General features: G+C 44.1%; 2 protein-coding genes across 5 annotated transcripts in view; both read right to left on the reverse strand.

Annotated features, from left to right (window-relative positions):
- The window catches only part of usp25 (ubiquitin specific peptidase 25), a 221,857-nt gene extending 218,872 nt beyond the window's left edge, over positions 1-2,985 (reverse strand). For all 4 annotated transcript variants that reach the window (XR_012098867.1, XM_073044804.1, XM_073044803.1 and 1 more), the window contains exon 1: positions 2,877-2,985. Coding sequence is in view for 3 of the 4 variants with exons in the window: in XM_073044804.1 (XP_072900905.1) it covers positions 2,877-2,918 (42 nt within the window). In the remaining variant the exon portion in view is untranslated. The remainder of the gene's footprint in view (positions 1-2,876) is intronic.
- Positions 2,986-7,981: 4,996 nt separating this feature from the next.
- The window catches only part of LOC140727477 (arsenite methyltransferase), a 34,548-nt gene continuing 20,254 nt past the window's right edge, over positions 7,982-22,275 (reverse strand). Inside the window, exons 7-10 of the mRNA XM_073044806.1 lie at positions 19,631-19,762; positions 16,861-17,003; positions 10,851-10,976; positions 7,982-8,205 (exon numbers count right to left, since the gene is read on the reverse strand). Of these exons, the coding sequence (XP_072900907.1) occupies positions 8,071-8,205; positions 10,851-10,976; positions 16,861-17,003; positions 19,631-19,762 (536 nt within the window). The 3' untranslated portion in view covers positions 7,982-8,070. The remainder of the gene's footprint in view (positions 8,206-10,850; positions 10,977-16,860; positions 17,004-19,630; positions 19,763-22,275) is intronic.

Genomic DNA, 22,275 nt, shown 5'->3' on the forward strand with positions numbered 1-22,275 from the left:
TTTTGGGCCAAGCCAGCAAATGCCGATTCTCAAAACTCAAGACGGGTTCCAGGAAGGCTGGCAAAATCTGTTACGAATAATCACAAGCTTATAAAAGCATCTTAAAATCTGAATTTCCCTGACACTCTTCAAATCTAGGCCAACATCACAACAACAGAGAAATACGCCATAAAGCCTATTATATAACAGTGAGTGGAAAATAGATAATTCTACACAAAATGTGATAATATGCAGTAAAGATATAGCTACAACCTGTTACACAACAGCCTAAGGATGTCTAGTGTGGGTCTCAGCCAAGACAATATTTTGTGCAATCACTGTCACAAATAGCAAATTCCCTATTCACCTATTCCCCCCTCACCCATCATCTTCTAGCTTGTACGCCTTCCCATCCCCCCCCCCACCTTCTTATTCTGGTTTCTACCCCTCTTTCCTTTCCAGTCCTGAAGGGTCTCAGCCCAAAACATCAACTATTCATTCCTCTTCATGGATGCTGCCTGACTTGCTGAGTTCCACCAGCATTTTGTGTGTGTTAAAATAGGGCACCTCATTTGCACATAGCAAAATCCCACAGAAAAAAGTAAATAATCTGTTTTGGTCTTATTAAGTTTGAGAGAACAACTCTGGGGACAGCGCATTCTCCCGCAGACGGTTAAAACTCAGCCAGCTCCACAATGCACCTTCCCACCATCGGTGACATCTTCAAAAGGCAATGCCTCACTTAGGACCTCCCCCTCATCACCCAGGACATACCCTCTTCTCATTCTACCATAAGAGAGGAGGTACCTGAACACAAACATTCATGGTTTCAGGAACAGTTTCTTCCCTTCCACCATCAGATTTCTGAACAGTCCCTGAACACTACCTCACTCTTTCACTTTTCTTGAACTCTATATAATTTATAATAATATATAATAGCGATCACTGACACCAGGCAGACAATGTCTGAAAAGTATTGATAATGGCTGGGGTCATCTGTCTTGTAGAGACACTGTCCAGAAAGAGGAAATGGCAAACCACTTCTGAAGAAAAATTTGCAAAGAACAATCATGGTCATGGAAAGACCATAATCACCCATATCATACAACGTGATACATTATGATGGTATATATAATATACATATTTAATTGTAATTTATTGCATATTTTATGTATTGCTGCTGCAAAACAACAAATTTCAAGGCACACACAGTGATAATAAACCTAATTCTGATATCCTGTGACTCTGAAACAGACACAATTTTGCATGCCCACAAGAGGCAGGCAGAACCTGAACTTCATGTCCTATCTAGAAGATGGCAGCTCTAGACAAGAAGTAAACTATTACACAGCATTAAACGCAACTGCATCAGACCTCAGATTTTTCCAGGTAATTTCTAAATCATTCTTACTATGGAATTACAAGGATGTTGCCGGGACTTGAGAAACTGAGTTACAGAGAAAGGTTGAGTAGGTTAGGACTTTATTTCCTGGAGAGTAGAAAAATGAGGGGAGACTTAATAGATGTATATAAAATTATGATGCGTATAGATAGAGTGAACGCAAGCAGGCTTTTTCCTCTGAGGCTAGGGGAGAAAAAAAAAGAGGACATGGGTTAAGGGTGAAGGGGGGAAAGTTTAAAGGGAACATTGGGGGGGCTTCTTCACACAGGGAGTGGTGGAAGTTTGGAATGAGCTGCCAGATGAAGTGGTAAATGCAGACTCACTTTAACATTTAAGAAAAACTTGGACAGGTACATGGATGAGAGGGGTGTGGAGGGATATGGGCCTGGTGCAGGTCAGTGGGACTAGGCAGAAAAATGGTTCGGCACAGCCAAGAAAGGCCAAAAGGCCTGTTTCTGTGCTGTAATGTTCTATGGTTCTAAAAGTTCTGAATGATTTGGAGAAAACAAATGTAATATGACAAATTCTACCCCAAGTACAAGGCCTTCAAGAAGGAATTTGGTACTGAGACACACCAGACAAAAAGGCAGAGGGAGCTTTAGGAAAAAGCATCCTAATCAGTCCTTTTCTCCAGCACTTCCCACTTTCCCCTTTACCAATTCCCCAGCAACTCTCACACCCCTCATCTTCTCTCCAATCCCCTCCCTCGCTCATCTGCTCTCTCCTCTCCCTTCCCCATGCTCCCTTCTTCCCCTTCACTTCCTCCTTCCTACTCTTTCCCTCCCATCTTTTCCCTTTTTCTCATCTTCTCTCTCCCTTCAGTCCCTTTCTCTTCCCCCTCTATTCTCCTCTCCCTTCTCTTCCCCTCCCCTCTTCCATTTCCCCCTCACTCCCCATTTCCACCTCTTTTCCTCACACCCTCCACAACCTCCCCCTCATTCTTCCCCTCCGATCCCACCCTCTCCCCTCCCTCCCCTCCTATTCCACCTTCTCCCCCCTCCCCGTCCAACTTCCCCTCCCTCCCCTCTATCTCCCCTATCCTATCCTCTCCCCTCTCGCTATCTTCCCCTATCCCATCCTCTCCCCCTCCCTATCTTCCCCTATCCATCCTCTCCCCTCTATCTTCCTCTATCCCATCCTCTCCCCTCCCTCCCTCTTACCATCTTAACTCCCTACCTCCCTCCCGCTTCCCCAATCCTTCTCTCTTCCCATCTCACCTTTCCGCCCTCCACTCCTCATTTCTCCTCCCTCTCTCTTCCCCTCGCCTGCTTCCTCCTCCTCTCCCACCCTCTCTCCGGCGCGGAGGGAGATCCGCGCTGGGCCCGAGGCCTCGGACTGGCGTTGTCGGGCCAGCGAGGTAAACAAGAGCCCGGGCCCCGCCCTCGCCCGCGGTTGCGGGAGCAACGGCCCCGGCGGGCGGTCTGTCTCTGCTGGACAGACGTACGGGACAGCAGGGAACGGGTTGGCGGATAGCGGGGCGACGGCGGGGCTTTACCTTCTGCGAGTGTTGCTGCAGAACATTTTGTTCCACCGTCATGGCCGAAGCGAGCGGAGCGGAGCGGAGGGAGGGGGAGGGCCGGAGGGAGGGGCTGGAATGGGGCGGGACGCGGGGAGGGGCCGGAGATGAAGGTGAGGGTGTTTGGGAATGGGAAGTGAGGGTGAGAGGAAATGAGGGAGGTGCTGGCGGATAGGAAGTAGGGGAGGGAAACGGGGGGGGGGGGGGGTGCTGGAGAGGTAATGGAGGGGAGGGAGCTGTAAGGGAAGGAAATGAGGAAACTGCTGTGAAGAGGTTGGCGAGGGAATAGGAGGTAGTGAAGGAGGAGGGAATTAAGGGAGGGAAGGCAAAATGGGGGATTTGTGGTGAGTGGAAGGGAATTAGGACGCGGGAAGGGAATGAGAGAAATGAGGGTGGGGAAGTTAAGAAGGTAGTGAAGGAGGAGGACATTGAGGGAGAGGACATGATATTTATCTACTGAGATGCAGTGCGGAATCAGCCTTTCGAGCTACGCCGCCCAGCAATCCTCCAATTTAAACCTAGCCTAGACAATTTAAAATAACCAATTAACCTGCTAACCGGTACGCCTTTGGACTGTGGGAGGAAACCAGAGCACCCGGAGAAAATTCACACATTCCAAGGGAGGACATGGTGATGTCAGAACTGAACTCTGAATTTGGACTCCCCGATCTAACAGCTACGCTACTATTGTGCCCAAGGGGAGGGAAAAGGCCTTAGGAGAAGACTGGAAGGGAGGAAGGGGTTGAGGCATGACAGAGGGGCTGCATGGCAGAGGAAGGGAGGAGATAAGAGCTAATAAATGATAGGAAGTGGCTGAGGGATGAAGGATGGTTTGGGGATAGGAATCACTATTCCCTCTAAGCTGAACGGCCACACATAGTCTTTGTTGCCACTCAGCTGAAATTGGCGGCTGGTGACTAGAGTTCTGTAGGGGTATGTGTTGGGTCCCCTTCTTTTCAACAAATATGTCAACAATTTATATGACAGAGTTGTTGACTTTGTGGTCAAGTTTGCAAACGATACAAAGATAGGCAGAACAGGCAGGGAGTCTGCAGAAGGACATAGATAAATTCGGAGAATGGGCAACAAAGTGCCAGATGGAATACAATGTACAGAAATATATGGTCTTGCATTTTGTAGGAATAAAGGTATAGGCTATTTTCTAAATGGGAGAAAATTCAGAAAACAGGTGCAGAGGGACTTTGGTGTCCTTGTGCAGGATTCCCTTAAGTTTAACTTGTAAGTGGAGTCGGTAGTAAGGAAAGGAAATGCAATGTTAGCATTCATTTCAAGAGGACTAGAATATAAAAGCAAGGATGTTATGCTGAGGCTTTATAAGACATTTGTCAAACCGCACTTGGGAGTATTGGAGTACAGTTTTGGGCCCCTTATCTAAGAAATGGTCTGCAGGCATTGGAGAGGGTCCAGAGGTTGTGCATGAGAGTGATCCCAGGAATGTAAGGGTTAATGTACGAGGAGTGTTGATGGCTTTGGGCCTGTACTCACTAGAGTTTAGAAGAATGAAGGGGAGAATCTCATTGAGACGTAGGTCAAATGGACAGCCAGAGACTTTTACCCAAGGCAGAAATAGCTAATACTTGGGGCATAACTTTAATGTGATTGGAGGGCGGATGTCAGGGGTAGGTTATTTACATAGAGAGTGGTAGCTGCGTAGAAAGTGTTGCCAAGGGTGGTAGTAGAGGCAGATACATGAGAACATTTAAGAGACTCTTTAGATAGGCACAAAGATGTAAGAAAAATGGAAGGCTATGGGGCTGTGTAGGAAGGAAGGGTTGGATTAATTGTGGAGTAGGTTTATATAGAACAGCACATGATTGTGAGTCAAAGGTCCAATATTGTGACGTACTATCCTATATTCCGTGTTCTAAGTCTTTTCCCCTCTTAATTAAAACCAATGTTCTCTGGTTTTAGGCACCCCTCCCCTGAGAAAAATATTATGCCCAGGTGGGAATATGGAGCATTCAAACAGGGAGATGCTGGAACTGGGGGATGAGGTAAGGAATGACATTAAGCAAGGGAGGCCTTGGATAAGGTGTTGGCTGGGGACTGCGGGAATTGAGAAATATGGTAGGTGAAGCGGGAGGGACAAATAGGAGAGGGGATTTGCTGAAGGGTGGGGGCTGAAGGAGATTGGACCGGAATGGGAGGGGGGGGAGGAGTTGAAAGGATGCAGAGTCACTTGATGAGTAGGTGTTGGGAAGGAGGGGGGAACTGAGGGATGGAGGTTGGAAGATAGTGAGGTGATGGAAAGAAAAGTGGCTGTGGTGTGGACTGGAGGGGAGGAGGATGGGTAAGTGTAATTAGAGGTTGGGAGTGAGGGATGGAGTGAGCTGAGGAATGAAGGGCGGACTAGGGAGGTGCTGAGAGAGGAATAGACTGGTAGTGGAAAGAAGAACAATCATAAGGAAGATACCATACTGTCATTATTTTCTTAGAAGGTTACGGAGGCTCATCACTGTAACAAACTTGTACAGATATGCTGTTGAAAGTATCTTGAGAGGGTGCATCAGGGTCCGGCACAGCATCTTGAGTGTGCAGAGATGTGAAAAGACGTAGTGGCCACTTTACCCACTGTAGTCTTCTGCTGCTGTAGCCCATCTGCTTCATTGTTCGACATGTTCCATTCAGAGATGTGCTTCTGCACCCCACTGGTGTAACGTGGGGTTATATGAGTTACTGTCGCTTTCCTGTCAGCTTGAACCAGTCCAGCCATTAGCCTCTAACCTCTCTCATTAGCAAGGCAGTTTAACTCACAGAACTGCTGCTCACTGGAAGTTTTTTTTTGTTTTTTTGCACCCAAACTCTAGAGACCGTTGTGCATGAAAACCCCAGGATCAGCAGTTTCTTAGATAGTCAAACCACCTGGCTGGCACCAACATTCAAAATCACTTCGTGTTACAGAGGAAGTGCAGTTTATGCAGACAATAAGATCCCTTCCCCATTCGGATGTTTGATCTAAACAACCACCAAACCTTTTGACCATGTCTGCATGCTTTTATGCATTGAGTTACTGCCACATGATGGCTGATTTGATATTTCAATTAATGAGGTGTGCAGGTGTACCTAATAAAGTGGCCATTGTGTGTAGAACAATACAGTATAATACATGCCTTTGACCCAAAATGTTGAGGCAGCCCTTTAACTTATTCTAAAATCATCCTAACCCTTCTCTCCTCTACACTCCACGGCAGGTGATACGTGAATCCAGGTGAGAGGGGGAAGACAATGTAAAACCAGAGAGAGGAAGTTGATACTGAAGGACAGGCCATAAGGGTGAGGAAGGGAAAGGGAAAGGTGAAGGGGTAACGGTCTACAAGAAAAAGGGAAAACATAGATTGGGGAAGGGGGTCAGAAGCAGAGGGGAGTGGTTACCATAAGTGAATCTGCAGTGATCCCAGGCTTTGTGTCTGTGATTCACTTTTGTGAACTTAAGTTCTGAATGCTGTTTGCTTACTTTAATTAATTGCACGATTTGTTCTTTTACTCTCTGCATATTGGGTGGTTGGTCTTTCGTTTTAATGGGTTCTATTGGGTTTCTTTGTTTTGTGGCTACCTGTAAGGAGACAAATCTCAACGTTGTATAAAGTATACATCCGTTGATAATAAATGTACCGGTACTTTGAACTTAGAGAAATCAAAGTTGATGCCCTCAGGTTGGAGTCTGCCAGAATGAAATATAAACTCTTGCTCCTCCAGTTTGCGTCTGGTTGTGGACAGACAAACCAGTGTGAGAATGGGAAGTGGAATTAAAATGGATGGCCACTGTGAGTTCTTGGCTATTTAGGAGAATAGAAAGACAAATATAGAAAAATAAGTCTCACTGTGTAAAAGATATTTCTCATCCCTTACTTTCTATAAAATTAGATTACCTTTTATATCCTATGGCCTTCAAATCCTTTCCAAAGTGCAGTGTCTAGGACTGAATGTAATATCTGTGATGCAGTCAAAATCAATGTTCTCTAAAATTTCTCATTGACTTCCTTCCTCCTGTAATTTTTCTCTATGTTATAGGATGTTTTATACATTTTTAATCACTTTCCAAACTGTCCTGCCAATTTGAATGACAAATGTGCACTTACACTTGCCCTGTGTGGTCCTGTAGCCTGAAACTAGTCTCCCCTCCATGGACTTTGTTTACACTTCTTGCTGCCTCTGTAAGGCAGACAACATAATCCAAAATCGCAACCACCCAAGGCATTCGCTCTTCTCCCTCCTCCCTTTAGGCAGAAGATGCAGATGCTTGAAAGCACATACCACCTTCTGTCCTGCTGTTATAAGATTATTAAATGGTCCCCCAGTATGATTAGATGGACTCTTGACCTTTTCATGGCCTTGCACTTTGCTTACCTGTACTGCACTTTATCTCTTATTGTAACACCTTATTCTGCATTCTATTATTGTTTTCTCTTCAATAAATTAATCTGTATGGACCGTATGCAAGACAAGATTTCACTGTACCTTGGTACATTCAAAGGTTCAAGGTATGTCTACAGAATACAACTGAGATTTGTCCTCCCACAGACAGCGACAAAACAAAGAAACACCATGGAACCCATTTAAGAAAATATCAAACACACAACAAGCGGGGGGGAGAACAACAAATTGCGCAAACAGCAAATAGAATATCAAACATAAACCCGGGAGTCCCAGTAGCATTCATTTAGTTCAGTTCAACAGTGCGCTGCTAGTCCACTGCAGGCAGCAAACAGAGCCATTCTTCACTGAAACACACCAGTCCGTATCGATCACCCCAATCAAACCGCCCAAAAGCAATGAAACAAAAGAGTAACCAGAATCCAGAAATAAATGCACCATGAACCTCAAAGTCTCCCAAAACGAGCCTACAGCCTCACCGATCAATCCTTGCAGCATGGAACCTAAGGCTCCTGCATTTTCCTCTGACCCCAGCTATGCAACATATATAAACCAATTCTGCTAAATTGTGTCCCTTGGTTCAAATTACAGATTCTAGAACTTTGTTCTTGAGTAATTTCACCTGCCATTCCAGTACTATTGAACGAAAGATAATGTTGACAGACACTTTAAGGAAATAAGGCAAGGGCTTTTTTTTTCCAACAGTGCTTTATTCAAAATTAATGAAAGTGGTTTGTGGGAATGACATGGCCCCTCAAACCAGGTGAAACCAAAATCTTTAACCTTCCACCACTGTACTTCCCTTTCTTTCTTCCTCCTGATTTCCACACAGGGAACCCTTTTGTGCTTTGGAGCATTTCTGAATGGATGATCCCAGTTTGTCAGCCAGAAGGAAGGGATTCAGGTGGCAGTACTGGAAACAGAGAGAGAAAAGTTTTCTAGCATGGGTAAGCACCAGGTCTCGGTTTCAATGAAAATTTTTAATATTTATTTATTTAGATGTACAGTGAGGAACAGGTCCTTCTGGTCCACCACCTAGCAACCCACCCTTTTAATACTAGCCTAATCACAGGACAATTGACAATGACCAAGTAACCTACTAGCCAGTACATCTTTGGACTGTAGGGGGTAACTGGAGCACCCAGAGAAAACCCATGCACACGCGGGAAGGAACATATAAACTTTTGGCATCTCATTTATATTATTAGCTAGCATACCTTCATATTTCATCTTTTCTCTCCTTATAGCTTTGTTAGATGCCTTCTATTGGCTGTTAAAAGCTTCTCAATCTTATAACATACATTATATACTCTCTCTTTTCCTTTTATACTGTCTTTGACTTCTCTTGTCAGCCATGGTTGTGTCATTCTCCCTTTAGAATACTACTTTATCTTTGGGATGCATCTATTCTGTGTCTTCTGAATTGCTCCCAGAAACTCTATCCATTGCTGTTTGACTGTCATCCCTGCTAGTGTCCCCTTCCAATCAACTTTGACCAGCTCCTCTCGCAAGCCTCTCTAATTCCCTTTACTCCACTGTAATACTAATACATCTGATCTTAGCTTCTCCCTTTCAAATTACAGCGTGAATTCTATGTTATGATCACTGTCTCCTAACGGTTCCTTTACTTTCAGCTTCCTAGTGAGGATCCAGAAGAGGTTCATAGGAATGATCCCAGGAATGAAAGGATTAATGTATGAGGAATATTTGATGGCTCTGGGCCTGTACTCACTGTAGTTTAGAAGAATGGGGGAGAATTGCACTGACACCAACCAAATATTGAAAGGCCTAGATATAGTAAATGTGGAGAGGATGTTTCCTATAATGGGGGAGTCTAGGACCAGAAAGCACAGCCTATGACTAGAAGGATGTCCCTTTAGAACAGAATTGAGAAGTAACTTCTTTAGCTAGAGGGTAGTGAATCCGTGGAATTCATTGCCACAGATGGCTGTAGACAACTATATGTATTTAGAGCGGAGATTGATGGGTTCTTGATTAGGACGGGCATTAAAGATTATGGAGAGAAGGCAGGAGAATGAGGCTGAGGGGGATAATAAATCAGCCATGATAGAATGGCAGGGCCAACTCGATGGGCCAAATGGCCTAATTCTGCTCCTATGTCTAATGGTCCTATGGATTTGTTCATGCCTGTAACAAGCTCTAGACCTCTGTTACAACTTGGGTGACCTTTTGCCCCTGATTTCCCTTTTGTTTTCTTAGATCGTTGAAAGCTTGCTCTGCTATGATACAGTGAGTAGCAAAGTATTTTCAATAAACAGCGGAGAGAAACTATATCTCACCAAAAAGTGATTATGAATGGACAAAGCTATTAGATGGATTAAGGTCAATAGATTGTAAGATACTAAAGGAATCAGAGATCAATGCTTGGTATTATGGAATGTGAGATTAGTGCAGAAACGAGGTACATAGAGCATTACAGCGCAGTACAGGGCCTTCAACACATAATGTTGTGTCCAGCTTACAACCTACTCCAAGATCAATCTAAACCTTCCTTCCTACATAGCCCTCCATTTCTCTGTCATCCTTATGCATATCTAAGTCTCTCAAATGAACCTAACGTATCTACCTCTACTGCCACTCCTTCCAGTGCCTTTCAGGCACCCAACACTCTTCTGTGTAACAAAAATAAACTTCTTCTGACATCCCCCCATACTTTTTTCCAATCATCCCCCAATACTGGGTAAAAGATCAGCCATGAACTTAATTAAAACCAGAGAGGCAGAGGAATCCCAGGAAGGAAAGGGTTAACATGTGATGGCTCTGAAACTGTACTTGATGGCGTTTAGGAGAATGGTACCGGGGGGGGGGTGGATTTCATTGAAAACTTTCAGTAATTTCTCCCCTCTTCTTTCTTTTTCCATTTCCAGTCCCCCTCCACCCCTTCTCTTTTCCTCAGCTGCCCGTTATCTCCCTCTGATTCCCCTCCTCCTTCCTTTTCTTCCAGAGTCCACTGTCCTCTCCAATTAGATTCCTCCTTCTTCAGCTCATTTTCTCTTCCACCTATCATCTCCCAGCTTCTCACTTCAACTCTCTCTCCCACCCACTCACATTCCCCTTCACTTGGTCACAGATATCTCCTGTCAGTTTGTTCTCCTTTCCTTCCTCCCAACTTCTTATTCTGGCTTCTTTCCCCTTTGTTTCCAGTTCTGATGAAGTTTCTCAACCTAAAACATCAATGGTTTATTTGCTTCCAAAGATGCCGCCTGGCCTGCTGAGTTCCTCCACCATTTTGTGTGCGTTGCTAACCTACCACCTTCTAGCTCCCCCCCACCACCATTTTATTCTGGTTTCTTCCCCCATCCCTTCTAGTCCTGATGAAGGGTCTTGGCCCAAAGTGTCAACAGTTTATTCTCCACCCCCATACATGCTACCCAACCTGCTGAGTTCCTCCAGCATTTTGTGTGTTGATCACAGCATTGTGATGTTTGATAGCATTCAAATTTCACAACAGTGGGTGGTTTTACTTTCTTGAACCATTCCCCCTCTTTAGAGCAGGTGGTAGACACAAAGGTACTGGACCACGATATTCCTACTCACCTGCTGGTATCCATCTTTTAAAGGTTCCTTTTCTTCCTCATTGATTTGAATATCAAAGTGGGAGGCAAAGCGAGAGGTTTTCAGGACCATGGCCAGCTCTCCGTCAACCTCCACTGCTTTGTCCTTCTGCATGAAACAAATGGGAAAGACAACTGAACACAAGGCTTGTGAGTAAAAGAGTGTTATAGCAGAGAGAATAGTGATGAATAATAACTGGTCGATAGAGGTGTGGAATGTGTTAACATGGTAACAGGGAGCCACAGGAGAGACATGGAACGTAGCAGTGACCCCTGGTAAAATCCACCATTGAGCAAGTCTACACAGAGCACTGTCGCAGGAAGGCAGTGTCCATTATCCAAGACCCCCACCACCCAGGCCATGCTCTCTTCTCGCTGCTATCAAGAAGATGATCCAGAAGCCTCAGGATTCACCCTACCAGGTTCAGGAACAATTATTACCCCCAAACCATCAGGCTCTTAAACCAGAGCGGATAACTTCACTTGCCCCATCACTAAATTGCTCCCAGAACCTATGGATTTGCTTTCAAGGACTCTTAATCTCATGTTCTCAATGTTTATTGGTAATTTTTTATTCATATTATTTCTCTCATTTCTATTTGCAGTTTGTTGTCTTTTGTACACTGGTTGTTGTCTGCCCTGTTGTATGTGGTCTTTCATTAATTCTATTATGTTTCTTGGATTAACTGAGTATGCCTGCAATAAAATGAATCTCAAGGTTTGTATGCTGACATACATGTATTTGATAATAAATTCACTTTGAACTTTGTGTAATAAATAACATCAACTACCTGGGACCGAACTGTAATTACGTTCACCATTTTAATAAACACACTAATTTAACTGCTGCTTGCTATTCTGCTCTTGCTTCGGATTTGTGGAATCTATGGATTTTGGAGGGTATTTGGCATTTTCTGTAGGATTATTTGTTGGTTTAGGATTGGGCTCTTATAATAGTTGGCTCCTTGATTGACATCTGCTGTTAAATGAGCAGAAATTTCCTCTCACTTAGCATCATCTTTAAATTGGTAAATTGTTTCATTATTGTCAGACGTACTAATGTACAGAAGAAATAAATTTGCATGCCATCCATAGAGCCCATTTCACATCAACAGTGCGTTGAAGAAAGCAATAAGAGAATGCAGAATAAAGTGTTCAGAGGGTGGCGAATCTGTGGAATTCATTGCCCCAGGTTGTTGTGGAGTCCAAGTCATCGAGTATTTTTAAAGTGGAGGTTGATAGGTTCTTGATTAGTAGGAGTATCAAAGGTTATGGGGAAAAGGCAGGAGAATGGGTTGAGAGGGAAAATAAATCAGCCAAGATGGAATGACAGAGCAATCTTGATGGACCAAATGGCCAAATCTTGCTTGTGTCTTAAGGCTTCATCCAAATTTTAGTAACTTCATTAATGTTTTAACTTAACATGAATACTATTGTGCGCCCATTGTGGTGATCCTGTAAAAAGCAGCTCAGGAACAGACCCATTTGCTCGGTACAACAGCACAGAGTCCAGTGGTGACACTGTCATAATCAGCTCAGGAACAGACACAACATAATCAGCTCGGTACAACAGCACAGAGTCCAGTGGTGTGGAATGGGTTGTACTTCATATTTGACCCCTCAATATTATCCTTGTCATGATTTGCCAAAGCAGCTCAGACCCATTCAAAGATCAGCTTTATATGTCACATGTACATTGAAACATAGAATGAAAAGCGTTGTTTGCATCAACAACCGACACAGTACGAGGATGTGAAGGAGGCAGCCCTCAAGTGTCGTCAAGCTTCTCTGGCCAACATAGCACGCTCACAACTCACTAATCTTGACCCTTATGTCTTTGGAATGTGGGAGGAAATCAGAGCGCGCTGAGGAAATACATGCATTCATGAAGAGAACATCCCTTAGACAGCAGAATCCTGATCTTCCAGTTGCTGGCATTGTAAATAGTGACGCTAACCACTACACTACCATACCCTGATTGTGAAGCTAATGCTAAAGTGTGGTAATACTGTTAAGCAAATTAGTACATAGAATGGTAGAGCACGGTACAGATATTTTGCCAGACAGTGTTTTGCCAACCCTTTAACCTACTCCAAAATCAATCAAATGCACTCAGTGGCCATAATTTAATAAAAACCTGTACACCTGCTCGTTAATGCAAATATCTAATCAGCCAGTCATGTGGCAGCAACTCAATGCATGAAAGCATGCAGGCTTGGTCAAGCGGTTCAGTTGTTGCTCAGACCCAACATCACAATGAGGAAGAAATATGGCGTTAGTGACTTTGACCATGTTGGTGCCAGACAGTGTGGTTTGAGTATCTCAGAAACCACTAATCTAGGATTTTCACGCAAACAGTGTCTAGAATGACAGAGGTCAGACAGGTTCAAGCTAACAGTTAATACAATGGCATGCTGATCAGCATCTCTGAATTCACAACATGTCGAACCTTGAAGTGGATGGGTTACAGCAGCAGAAGATCACAAATATGTAAACTGTGGATAATCATTTCATTCTGTAATCAAGACCTACTGCAGTTTTTAACTAAGTCCTTCTATTACCAACATTCTGTTATTAAAACCTGTTCTTACTGTAATCATGTTTTTGTGCGATCTTGTCAGCTGAGATTGTAAAAATTGAACCAAATTTCCACCCAGGTAGATCAGATTTGACCGGTCTGCCATTGTGCACCAGTTATCGTACCGTTGAAGAGTTGAACATCACTGGTGATTGGCTATAGTGTAGTCGCAGGAAACCTTCTCTGATGATCTTCACTTTGTCGTGGTGGAGAGGCTTGTGAGGGACTGAGATCACGAGAGTGATGCCGTCTGAAATTCAGCTCCTGGTAGGGTCGCCCATGGCAGTAAGGTCAAGGGGGAGGTTCCACACAAAGAACAATCTAACCAAGATCTCAACGATTGAGCTGTTAGATGTTAACACATCACAACAGCAGTGAGGGGTCCCCAGTCATCTTGCATTCCATACCACTGGACTCTGATTCCATGTGGTGGCTGCCTCCCCACATTAAACAAAGTCATATACCGGCATTCTCCATTAAGGAATAACCCCTTGTGAGAACATCATACTCAATTCGAGTGACTCCACTACAAGCTTAGGAAGTGGACGTGCCTGTGCCAAGTACAGCAACACCCAGATCAGGGGTTGCTAACCTGGGCTCCACAGAACCCTTGCTTAATGGTATTGATCCATTGAGTAAAAAAGGTTGGGAAACCCAGATCTTGAGGATTTTATACCTGATTATCAGATTCTTTGCAAGGGCAGAAGATACAAAATCCTGAAAGCACGTATCATCAGGCTCAATGACAGCTTCAATCCTACAGTTAAAAGACTATTGAACAGTTCCCTAGTAAAAAAAGTTGGATTCTTGACCTCACAATCTGCCCTATTATAATCTTGTATCTAATTGTTTACCTGTACTGTACTTTGTAGCAGTTTCACACTTATTTTAATGAAGGATTTCAGCCCGAAACATCAATAATTTATTCCTCTCCATAGATGCTGCCTGAGTTCCTCCAGCATTTTGTGTGTGTTGCTCTAGGTTTCCAGCATCTGCAGAATCTACTTATTTTGAATTCTTATTGTTTCACCTTGTGGCACCTCAATGCCTGTCCTAGCATGCAAAGTCAGCTCTAGTGGGCTGGGAGGATGAAATCTACAGTGAGATCCAGCAGCCAGGAAGGTGGAACTGCAACACTCCGTGGAGAGCGAAGGGCAGGACAAGGCTCAGAAGATGTCATGGTCATCCACTGCAACCAGGAACGTCCCCAGTTTGCGACACTTACTAGTACCACTGGACTTGGACTTCCGAGGTCAAGAGAGCAGAACTGCCCCAGTGAAATGACATTTCCACTTTAACCATATAACAGTTACAGCACGGAAACAGGCCATCTCGGCCCTTCTAGTCCGTGCCGAACGCTTACTCTCACCTAGTTCCACATACAACCATATAACAGCACATATAACCATATAACCATTTAAGGTTTCTTGTCATCGTTGGATACAATGGACAACCACCACACCTCAATGCACTGTGTAATGATTTCCTCTGTATGAACAGTATGCAAGACAAGCTTTCAGGTATTTTGGCACATGAGACAATAAACCAATTCTAATTCCATTGCCAGGATATTTGCTTCTTTTACCTCATCAATGCACTTTACCGATTCTTGGTACTGGCATGGGTCCTCCATTCTCAGCACGTTCTCGTGAATGGGCCACTTTCTCCACTGGCAGCACATCTCGTCTGCACGACTATACCAATGACAAAATGCACTTTACTCCAACAGGAACTCCCAAACCCATGTGAGGTACAAAACCCTTCAACCTATGACCTCCACCTTATTAATCCTTTCATTTGCACTATTTATTTAGTGTGCAACTTATATTTTGCTGTTTTTTTATACTATTGCTGATGCAAAACAATGAGATAATAAATTTGATTTTGATCTCAAAACATAAAAACCAGACAACAGTCAAGTTGCACCAACAGTCAGGTGCAACACACACAACACTGGAGGAACTCAGCAGGTCAGGCAGCATCTGTGGAGAATAAATAGTCGACATTTTGGGCCGAGACCCTTCGTCCAGTATTTTGAGTGTGTGTTGCTCAAGATATCCAGCAGAATCTGGTGTTTAAGCTTCAGGGCCAACTTGCCCATGACTGCCATCTGCTGGCCAACACCAGCACAGCAGTACAGGATCGCAGAAAAATGCACACACAAAAGCTGGAGGAACCCAGTGTGTCAGGCAGCATCTGTGGAGGGAAACCCAGAGTGTGTCACATTTCCCCCCAGAACAGCGGGATCTGGGAATATAGATCCATAATTCCTTAAAAGTTGTGTCACAGGTAGCTAGGGCCCTAAAGAACACTTTGGGCACGTTGACCTTCATAGATCAAAGTACTGAGAGCAGGAGTTAGGATATTATGTTGAAGTTGTTACTAGGTGAGGCCTAATATGGAGTATTGTGTGTAGTTTTGATCACTAACCTACAGAAAAGATGTAAATAAGATTAAAAAGTAAGGAGAAAATTTACAAGGATGTTGCTGGGACTGGATGACCCTAGTTATAACTAAAGATTGATTAGGTTAGAACTTTATTCCCTAGAGCATAGAAAATTGAGGAGAGATTTGATAGGGGAACATAAAATTATGAAGGGCTGGGCCAGGGTTAATGCAAGCAGGCTTTTTCCACTGAGGTTGAGTGAGACTAGAACTGAAGATCATCGCTTAAAGGTGAAAGGTGAAATGTTTAAGGGGAACATGGGGGAAACTTTTTCACTCGAAGAGTGGTGAGAGTGTGGAACAAGCTAGCAGTGCAAGTGGTGGAAGCAGGGCCAATTTTAATATTTCAGAGAAGTTTGGATAGGTACATGGATGGGAGGGTTTGGAGGGCTATGTTCCCAGTGCAGGTCGATGAGACTAGGCAGTTTAAATGGTTTGGCACAGACTGGTTGGGCTGTAGTTTTCTATGACTCTGTGCTGAGTGTGATAGATGTTTGTGAGTGCACCAAGGCCTGGAGGAGCGTTGGTTCGGTCGGTTGTATATATGTACAGTTTGACGACAATGAATTTGAACCTGAATTTGATAGAGATGTACAAGATGATAAGAGGAGTGGATAGCCACAGACTTTTTCCCCTAATATGAGGGGAAATAAATTTAAGGTGATTGGAGGATTGGGGACTGTCAGATGTAATTTTTTTTTATACAGAGAGTGGTGGGTTAGTGGAACAACCTGCCAGGGGTGCTGGAAGAGACAGATACATTAGGGACATTTAGGAAACTCTTAGATAGGCACATGGTGATGGAAAAATAGAGGGTTATGTGGGAGGGAAGAGTTAGAATTATCTCAGAGTAGATTAAAAAGTCGGTACAACATTGTGGACTATAGGGCTGTTGCATTCCATTCTATGCACTATGTTCTAAATTATAACCCAAGTTTCTTTGGAGAGCCGAAGGCCTGAATTTTCTTACTTTGAAAATGTGAGCTGAATCAAAATGCAGCTCTTGCTGGTGGTCAGTCACTGTCCCCTTGTACGTCACAAGATATTTCCTCTTGCTCTTCACTGCAGGCAGTTTGAAAAAGCGGTAAGTTCCAGAAGCATACTGCACATCTCCTGAGAAAATTAATTGCCAGAAGATCAATGTTAAAAATTCTAAATAAGTTTATTACCAAAGTACATATACGGTATATATCCATATAATGCCTTAAGATTTGTTTTCCTGCGGGCATTTACAAAAAACCAAAGAAATACAATAGAATCAATGAAAAAACTACACACAAAGACTGACAATCAACGTGCAAAATAAGCCAAAAGGTGCATAAATAAATAGATAGATAGATAGATAAATACTGAGAACATGAGTTGTAGAATCCTTGAAAGTGTTTCTGTAGGTTGTGGAATTAGAACATAGAACTTTGAATAGTACAGCACAGTACAGGCCCTTCGGCCCACAATATTGTGCCAACCCTTAAACCCTGCCTCCCATATAATCCCCACGTTAAATTCCTCCATATACCTGTCTAGTAGTCTCTTAAATTTCACTAGTGTATCTGCCTCCACCACTCAGGCAGTGCATTCCACGCACCAACCACCCTCTGAGTGAAAAACCTTCCTCTAATAACCCCCTTGAACTCCCCTCCCCTTACTTTAAAGCCATGTCCTCTTGTACTGAGCAGTGGTGCCCTGGTGAAGAGGCACTGGCTGTCTATTCTATCTATTCCTCTTAATATCTTATATACCTCTATCATGTCTCCTCTCATCCTCCTTCTCTCCAAAGAGTAAAGTCTTAGCTCCCTTATAGCTCCCTGGCAGGATACTTGGTAGTGTGGAGTAGCAGAGGGATCTGGGGGTACATGTCCACAGATCCCTGAAAGTTGCCTCACAGGTAGATAGGGTAGTTAAGAAAGCTTATGGGGTGTTAGCTTGCATAAGTCGAGGGATAAAGTTTAAGAGACGCAATGTAATGAAGCAGCTCTATAAAACTCTGGTTAGGCCACACTTGGAGTACTGTGTGCAGTTCTGGTCGCCTCACTATAGGAAGGATGTGGAAGCATTGGAAAGGGTACAGAGGAGATTTACCAGAATGCTGCATGGTTTAGAGAGTATGGATTATGATCAGAGATTAAGGGAGCTAGGGCTTTACTCTTTGGAGAGAAGGAGGATGAGAGGAGGCATGATGTACAAGATATTAAGAGGAATAGACAGAGTGGACAGCCAGTGCCTCTTCCCCAGGGCACCACTGCTCAGTACAAGAGGACATAGCTTTAAGGTAAGGGGAGGGAAGTTCAAGGGGGATATTAGAGGAAGGTTTTTCACTCAGAGAAACTTAGAGTTGGTGCGTGGAATGCACTGCCTGAGTCAGTGGTGAAGGCAGATACACTAGTGAAGTTTACGAGACTACTAGACAGGTATATGGAGGAATTTAAAGTGGGTGGTTATATGGGAGGCAGGATTTGAGGGTCGGCACAACATTGTGGGCCAAAGGGCCTGTACTGTGCTGTACTATTCTATGTTCTATGTTCTCTTAATCTCTGATCATAATGCATACTCTCTAAACCAGGCAGCATCCTGGTAAATCTCCTCTGTACCCTTTCCAATGCTTCCATATCCTTCCTATAGTGTGGCGACCAGAACTGGACACAGTACTCCAAGTGTGGCATAACCAGAGTTTTATAGAACTGCATCATTACCTCGCGACTCTTAAACTCTATCCCTCGACTGAGGAAACTTTCAGAGATCTGTGGACATGTAGCCCCAGATTGCTCTACCAAGTGTCCTGCTATTTACTTTGTACTCTGCCTTGGAGTTTGTCCTTCCAAAGTGTACCACCTCACACTTCTCCAGGATGAACTCCATCTGCCATTTCTCAGCCCATTTCTGCATCCTATCAATGTCTCTCTGCAATCTTTGACAATCCCCTACACTATCCACACCAACCCACCCTTCTACCCCCACATCCAGGTCGTTAATAAAAATCACGAAAAGTAGAGGACCCAGAACCGATCCTTGTGGGACACCACTAGTCACAACCCTCCAATCCGAATGTACTCCCTCCACCACGACCCTCTGCTTTCTGCAGGCTAGCCAATTCTGAATCCACCTGGCCAAACTTCCCTGGATCCCATGCCTTCTGACTTTCTGAATAAGCCTACCGTGTGTTATCCACCTTGGTTCAGGAATCTGCTGCTTGAGGGGTAATAACTGTTCCTGTACCTTCAGTGTCTAAGACAATGTAAAGTGGACGATATCCAGAGAACTGGGAGCTGGCTGAGTACGAATCGTAAAGAGAAGTGGGAATGAGTTATAGAGAGTAATAAAGGTTTGAGAATGAGAGAGAGAAAAATAGTTGTAGAGAGTAAAAGAGGACAAGAATAAGAGAGTAATATAGGTCTGTGAATGAGGGAAAGAAAAATAGAGTTGTAGAGAGTAATGGAGGGAGAGAGTAAGAGAGTACTAGAGGTCTGTGAATGAGGGAGAGAGAAATGGAGCTGTAGAGAGCAATAGAGGGCGTGTGACAAATAAATCTAATCTTTATTTGTGAATCTTTAATCTCAAATTCTGGATAAGGAGTATGTCACCCTTAGGAATGAGATCCATTGTGAGAATTTTGGGATTGAGTTCCAGAGGGCAGTTTGGGATTGGGATTGGGAGAGGGAGAGAGGGAGAGAGGGAGAGAAGGAGAAAAAAGAGAGGAGATGTCCTGAGATTAAAACAATGGGAAAAGAGCAAAAAACATTTACCAGTCTGCTTGAGAAGTTCTGTCTTCAGAATTTTGATGTGACTGGCAGTGACAAGATAGGGTGTACTGAATCCGATGGCCTTCACCAGGTTGATTAAGTCCTTCCAGTACAGGGCACCTGCCAGTCCCTCCCCTTCCACAAAAACACACAGAGAAAAAGTGATGCATTGGGTTAGAACCTATCACATCACACCCACAGCATTCTATGGTGCTGACTGCTAATGAGGTACCTCTCCACTCCAGTCACTGTGGTCACAGAGACATAGAATGGTGCAGCACCAAGACAGGCCTTTCGGCCCACCATATCTGTGCTGCCCAGGGCACCTATCAACATTAATCTCGTTTACCTGCATTGTGTTCATATTCTTCAGTGTCTTTGGCATTTACATGCTTAGCTAGTGAGTGTTTCTTCCTCCATCATCTCCACAGTCAGTGTGTTGCAGACTCCAACAGAAAACATGCCTGGCATCAGTCCTCATATAACCCTGACTTGTGATATACACCAGCTGCTCATATGACCATCATATGACCTGCTCCCACGGTTTCATGCAACCCTAATCAGGGGGTGGGGGCTAAGAAGATGCTACACCTTATCCAGGGGTGACCTGCAGGCTAGCAGAGGGAAGGAGTGACTTACCTCTCCTTTAGTAGAGACATATCTCCACCCCACCACTCACTAATTCATTTACGGTACTTAGAGATACAGCATGGAACAGCAGCTGCGCTGCCCAGCAACCAACCTATTTACATTGACCAATTAACCTACTAACCAGTAATTCTTTGGACTGCGGGAGGAAACTCACGCGGTCACACGAAAATGTACAAAAACATCTCACAGACGGTGTCAGAATTGGACTCTGAACTCTGACGTCTCAAGCTGTAACAGTGACGTGCTAACCACTATGCTACCATGGTGCCTGTAGGGCTGAGACGGGTTTGTTCCACTGAGCAGGGATAGCACCAAAGTGAAAACGGAGAGGAAGCTACTGGCAAGGTGAAGGAAGCCCAGAACACCGCCAGAGATGGAGGGTCTTCATTACTGCCCTGAACGCCAGCGTTGAAATAGACATTAAGCAAGTGAGTGTAGGCAGGTGACCAAATCTCCAAATTAGGCCTCACCAACGTCTTATACACTTGACATATGAACTTGAGTCTTGAACTAAAACCACTCTTTTACAATGGACTTGGCTTTTCTTCTTTTAATTATGTCCTCATGTTAAAACTGTGCTCAATTTGAGTTTTTCTTGTGAATATTGTGTACCTGATGCCTCATACCTGTGATTTTGAGTTTCTTGTTGCACCTGTACATGTTTTTGTGCTTACTACCGCCCATTACGCCACTGGCATTTAGGGCAGCGATGAAGGTCCTCCTTCTCTGACTGTCCTTGGCCATTTTCTCTATTGTGTCCCAGGTATGGTTCAGGTTAGCTTCCTTCATTGGGTCAGTAGCTTCCTCTATTGTCAGTCATGCAAGTCCCGGGTGTAGACTCTGGAATACCATCACACTCGGGTGTAGAAGGATACTTCATTGCTGTTTCCGTAACAGTTTTGTTTTATCTGTCTGTGTTGTTAGCCCTCAGCAGAACCTCTGAACCTGGAGGACCGGTGGACCAGTCTTAGTCTGGCCTCCAGCCAGCCGAGCTCTCCAGGTCATTGAGACAAACAAGCCTCCAAACCATGACAATGTTGTGGTCCACTTGGAGCATGTACTTATGCAGATGTCAAGAAACTCCACTTTGACTTTGACGTCTATAAAACCAACCTCTCCTTATAACTATTACATTACATCTCTGCCCTTATATTCTACACCAGAGCCAATGAAGGCAAGATTCCCATATGCATTCACCACCTTAACGACCTGGGAGTACAGCAGCCTACCCACCCTGAACAATCTTGCTTCTCGATCAAGTTAGGGGGGGAAAGGCCAAAGGAGAATTGTGAAGCAGTTTTTTCTTAAAAACAGGTGATGTTAATAACCATGAACACTGTTACACCAGCAGTTAAGAGAAGTCCGGATAAGCACTTGAATCACCTGCGCACAGAGGCTACAGGTTAAGTCAGTTGGGTTCTCGTTGCTTGGTTTGGAAATGGTGGGTCAAATGACTATAAAACCTTAAGATATAGGAACAGAATTAGGCCATTTGGCCCATCCAATCTATGCTGCCATTCCATCATGGCCGATTTATTCCCCCACTTTAGGAAAGAGCCTCTTGACAGATACTTTATCTTTCAATATTTGAAAGCTTTCAGTGAGATCTCCCCCTTATTTTTCCAGCGAGTCCAGGCCTAGAGCCATCAAAAACTCCTAATACATTAATTCTTTCATTCTCATCAACCTCCTCTGGACCCTCTCCTACAACGTTTCTTAGATAAAGGGCCCAAATCTGCTCACAGTCCTCAAAGTGCAAGTTCTAGAGTGATCTGGCATTACATTCTTTCTTTTATATTCTAGTCCTCTCAAAATGAGTGCTAGCATTGCATCTGCCTTACTCACCACCGACTCAACCTGCAAGTTCACCTTTAAGGAATGGTCTATTTCTATATGTCTCATGCCTTATTATTCTGTGGTAGCTGGAAGTTTCCCAGAGAGTGCCTGGCTATCATTACTGGCAGAGATAAACATCACTGTGCACAGGCTATCTCCTG

The sequence above is a fragment of the Hemitrygon akajei genome, chromosome 5 (assembly GCF_048418815.1).
Source record: "Hemitrygon akajei chromosome 5, sHemAka1.3, whole genome shotgun sequence".
NCBI lineage: Eukaryota > Metazoa > Chordata > Chondrichthyes > Myliobatiformes > Dasyatidae > Hemitrygon > Hemitrygon akajei.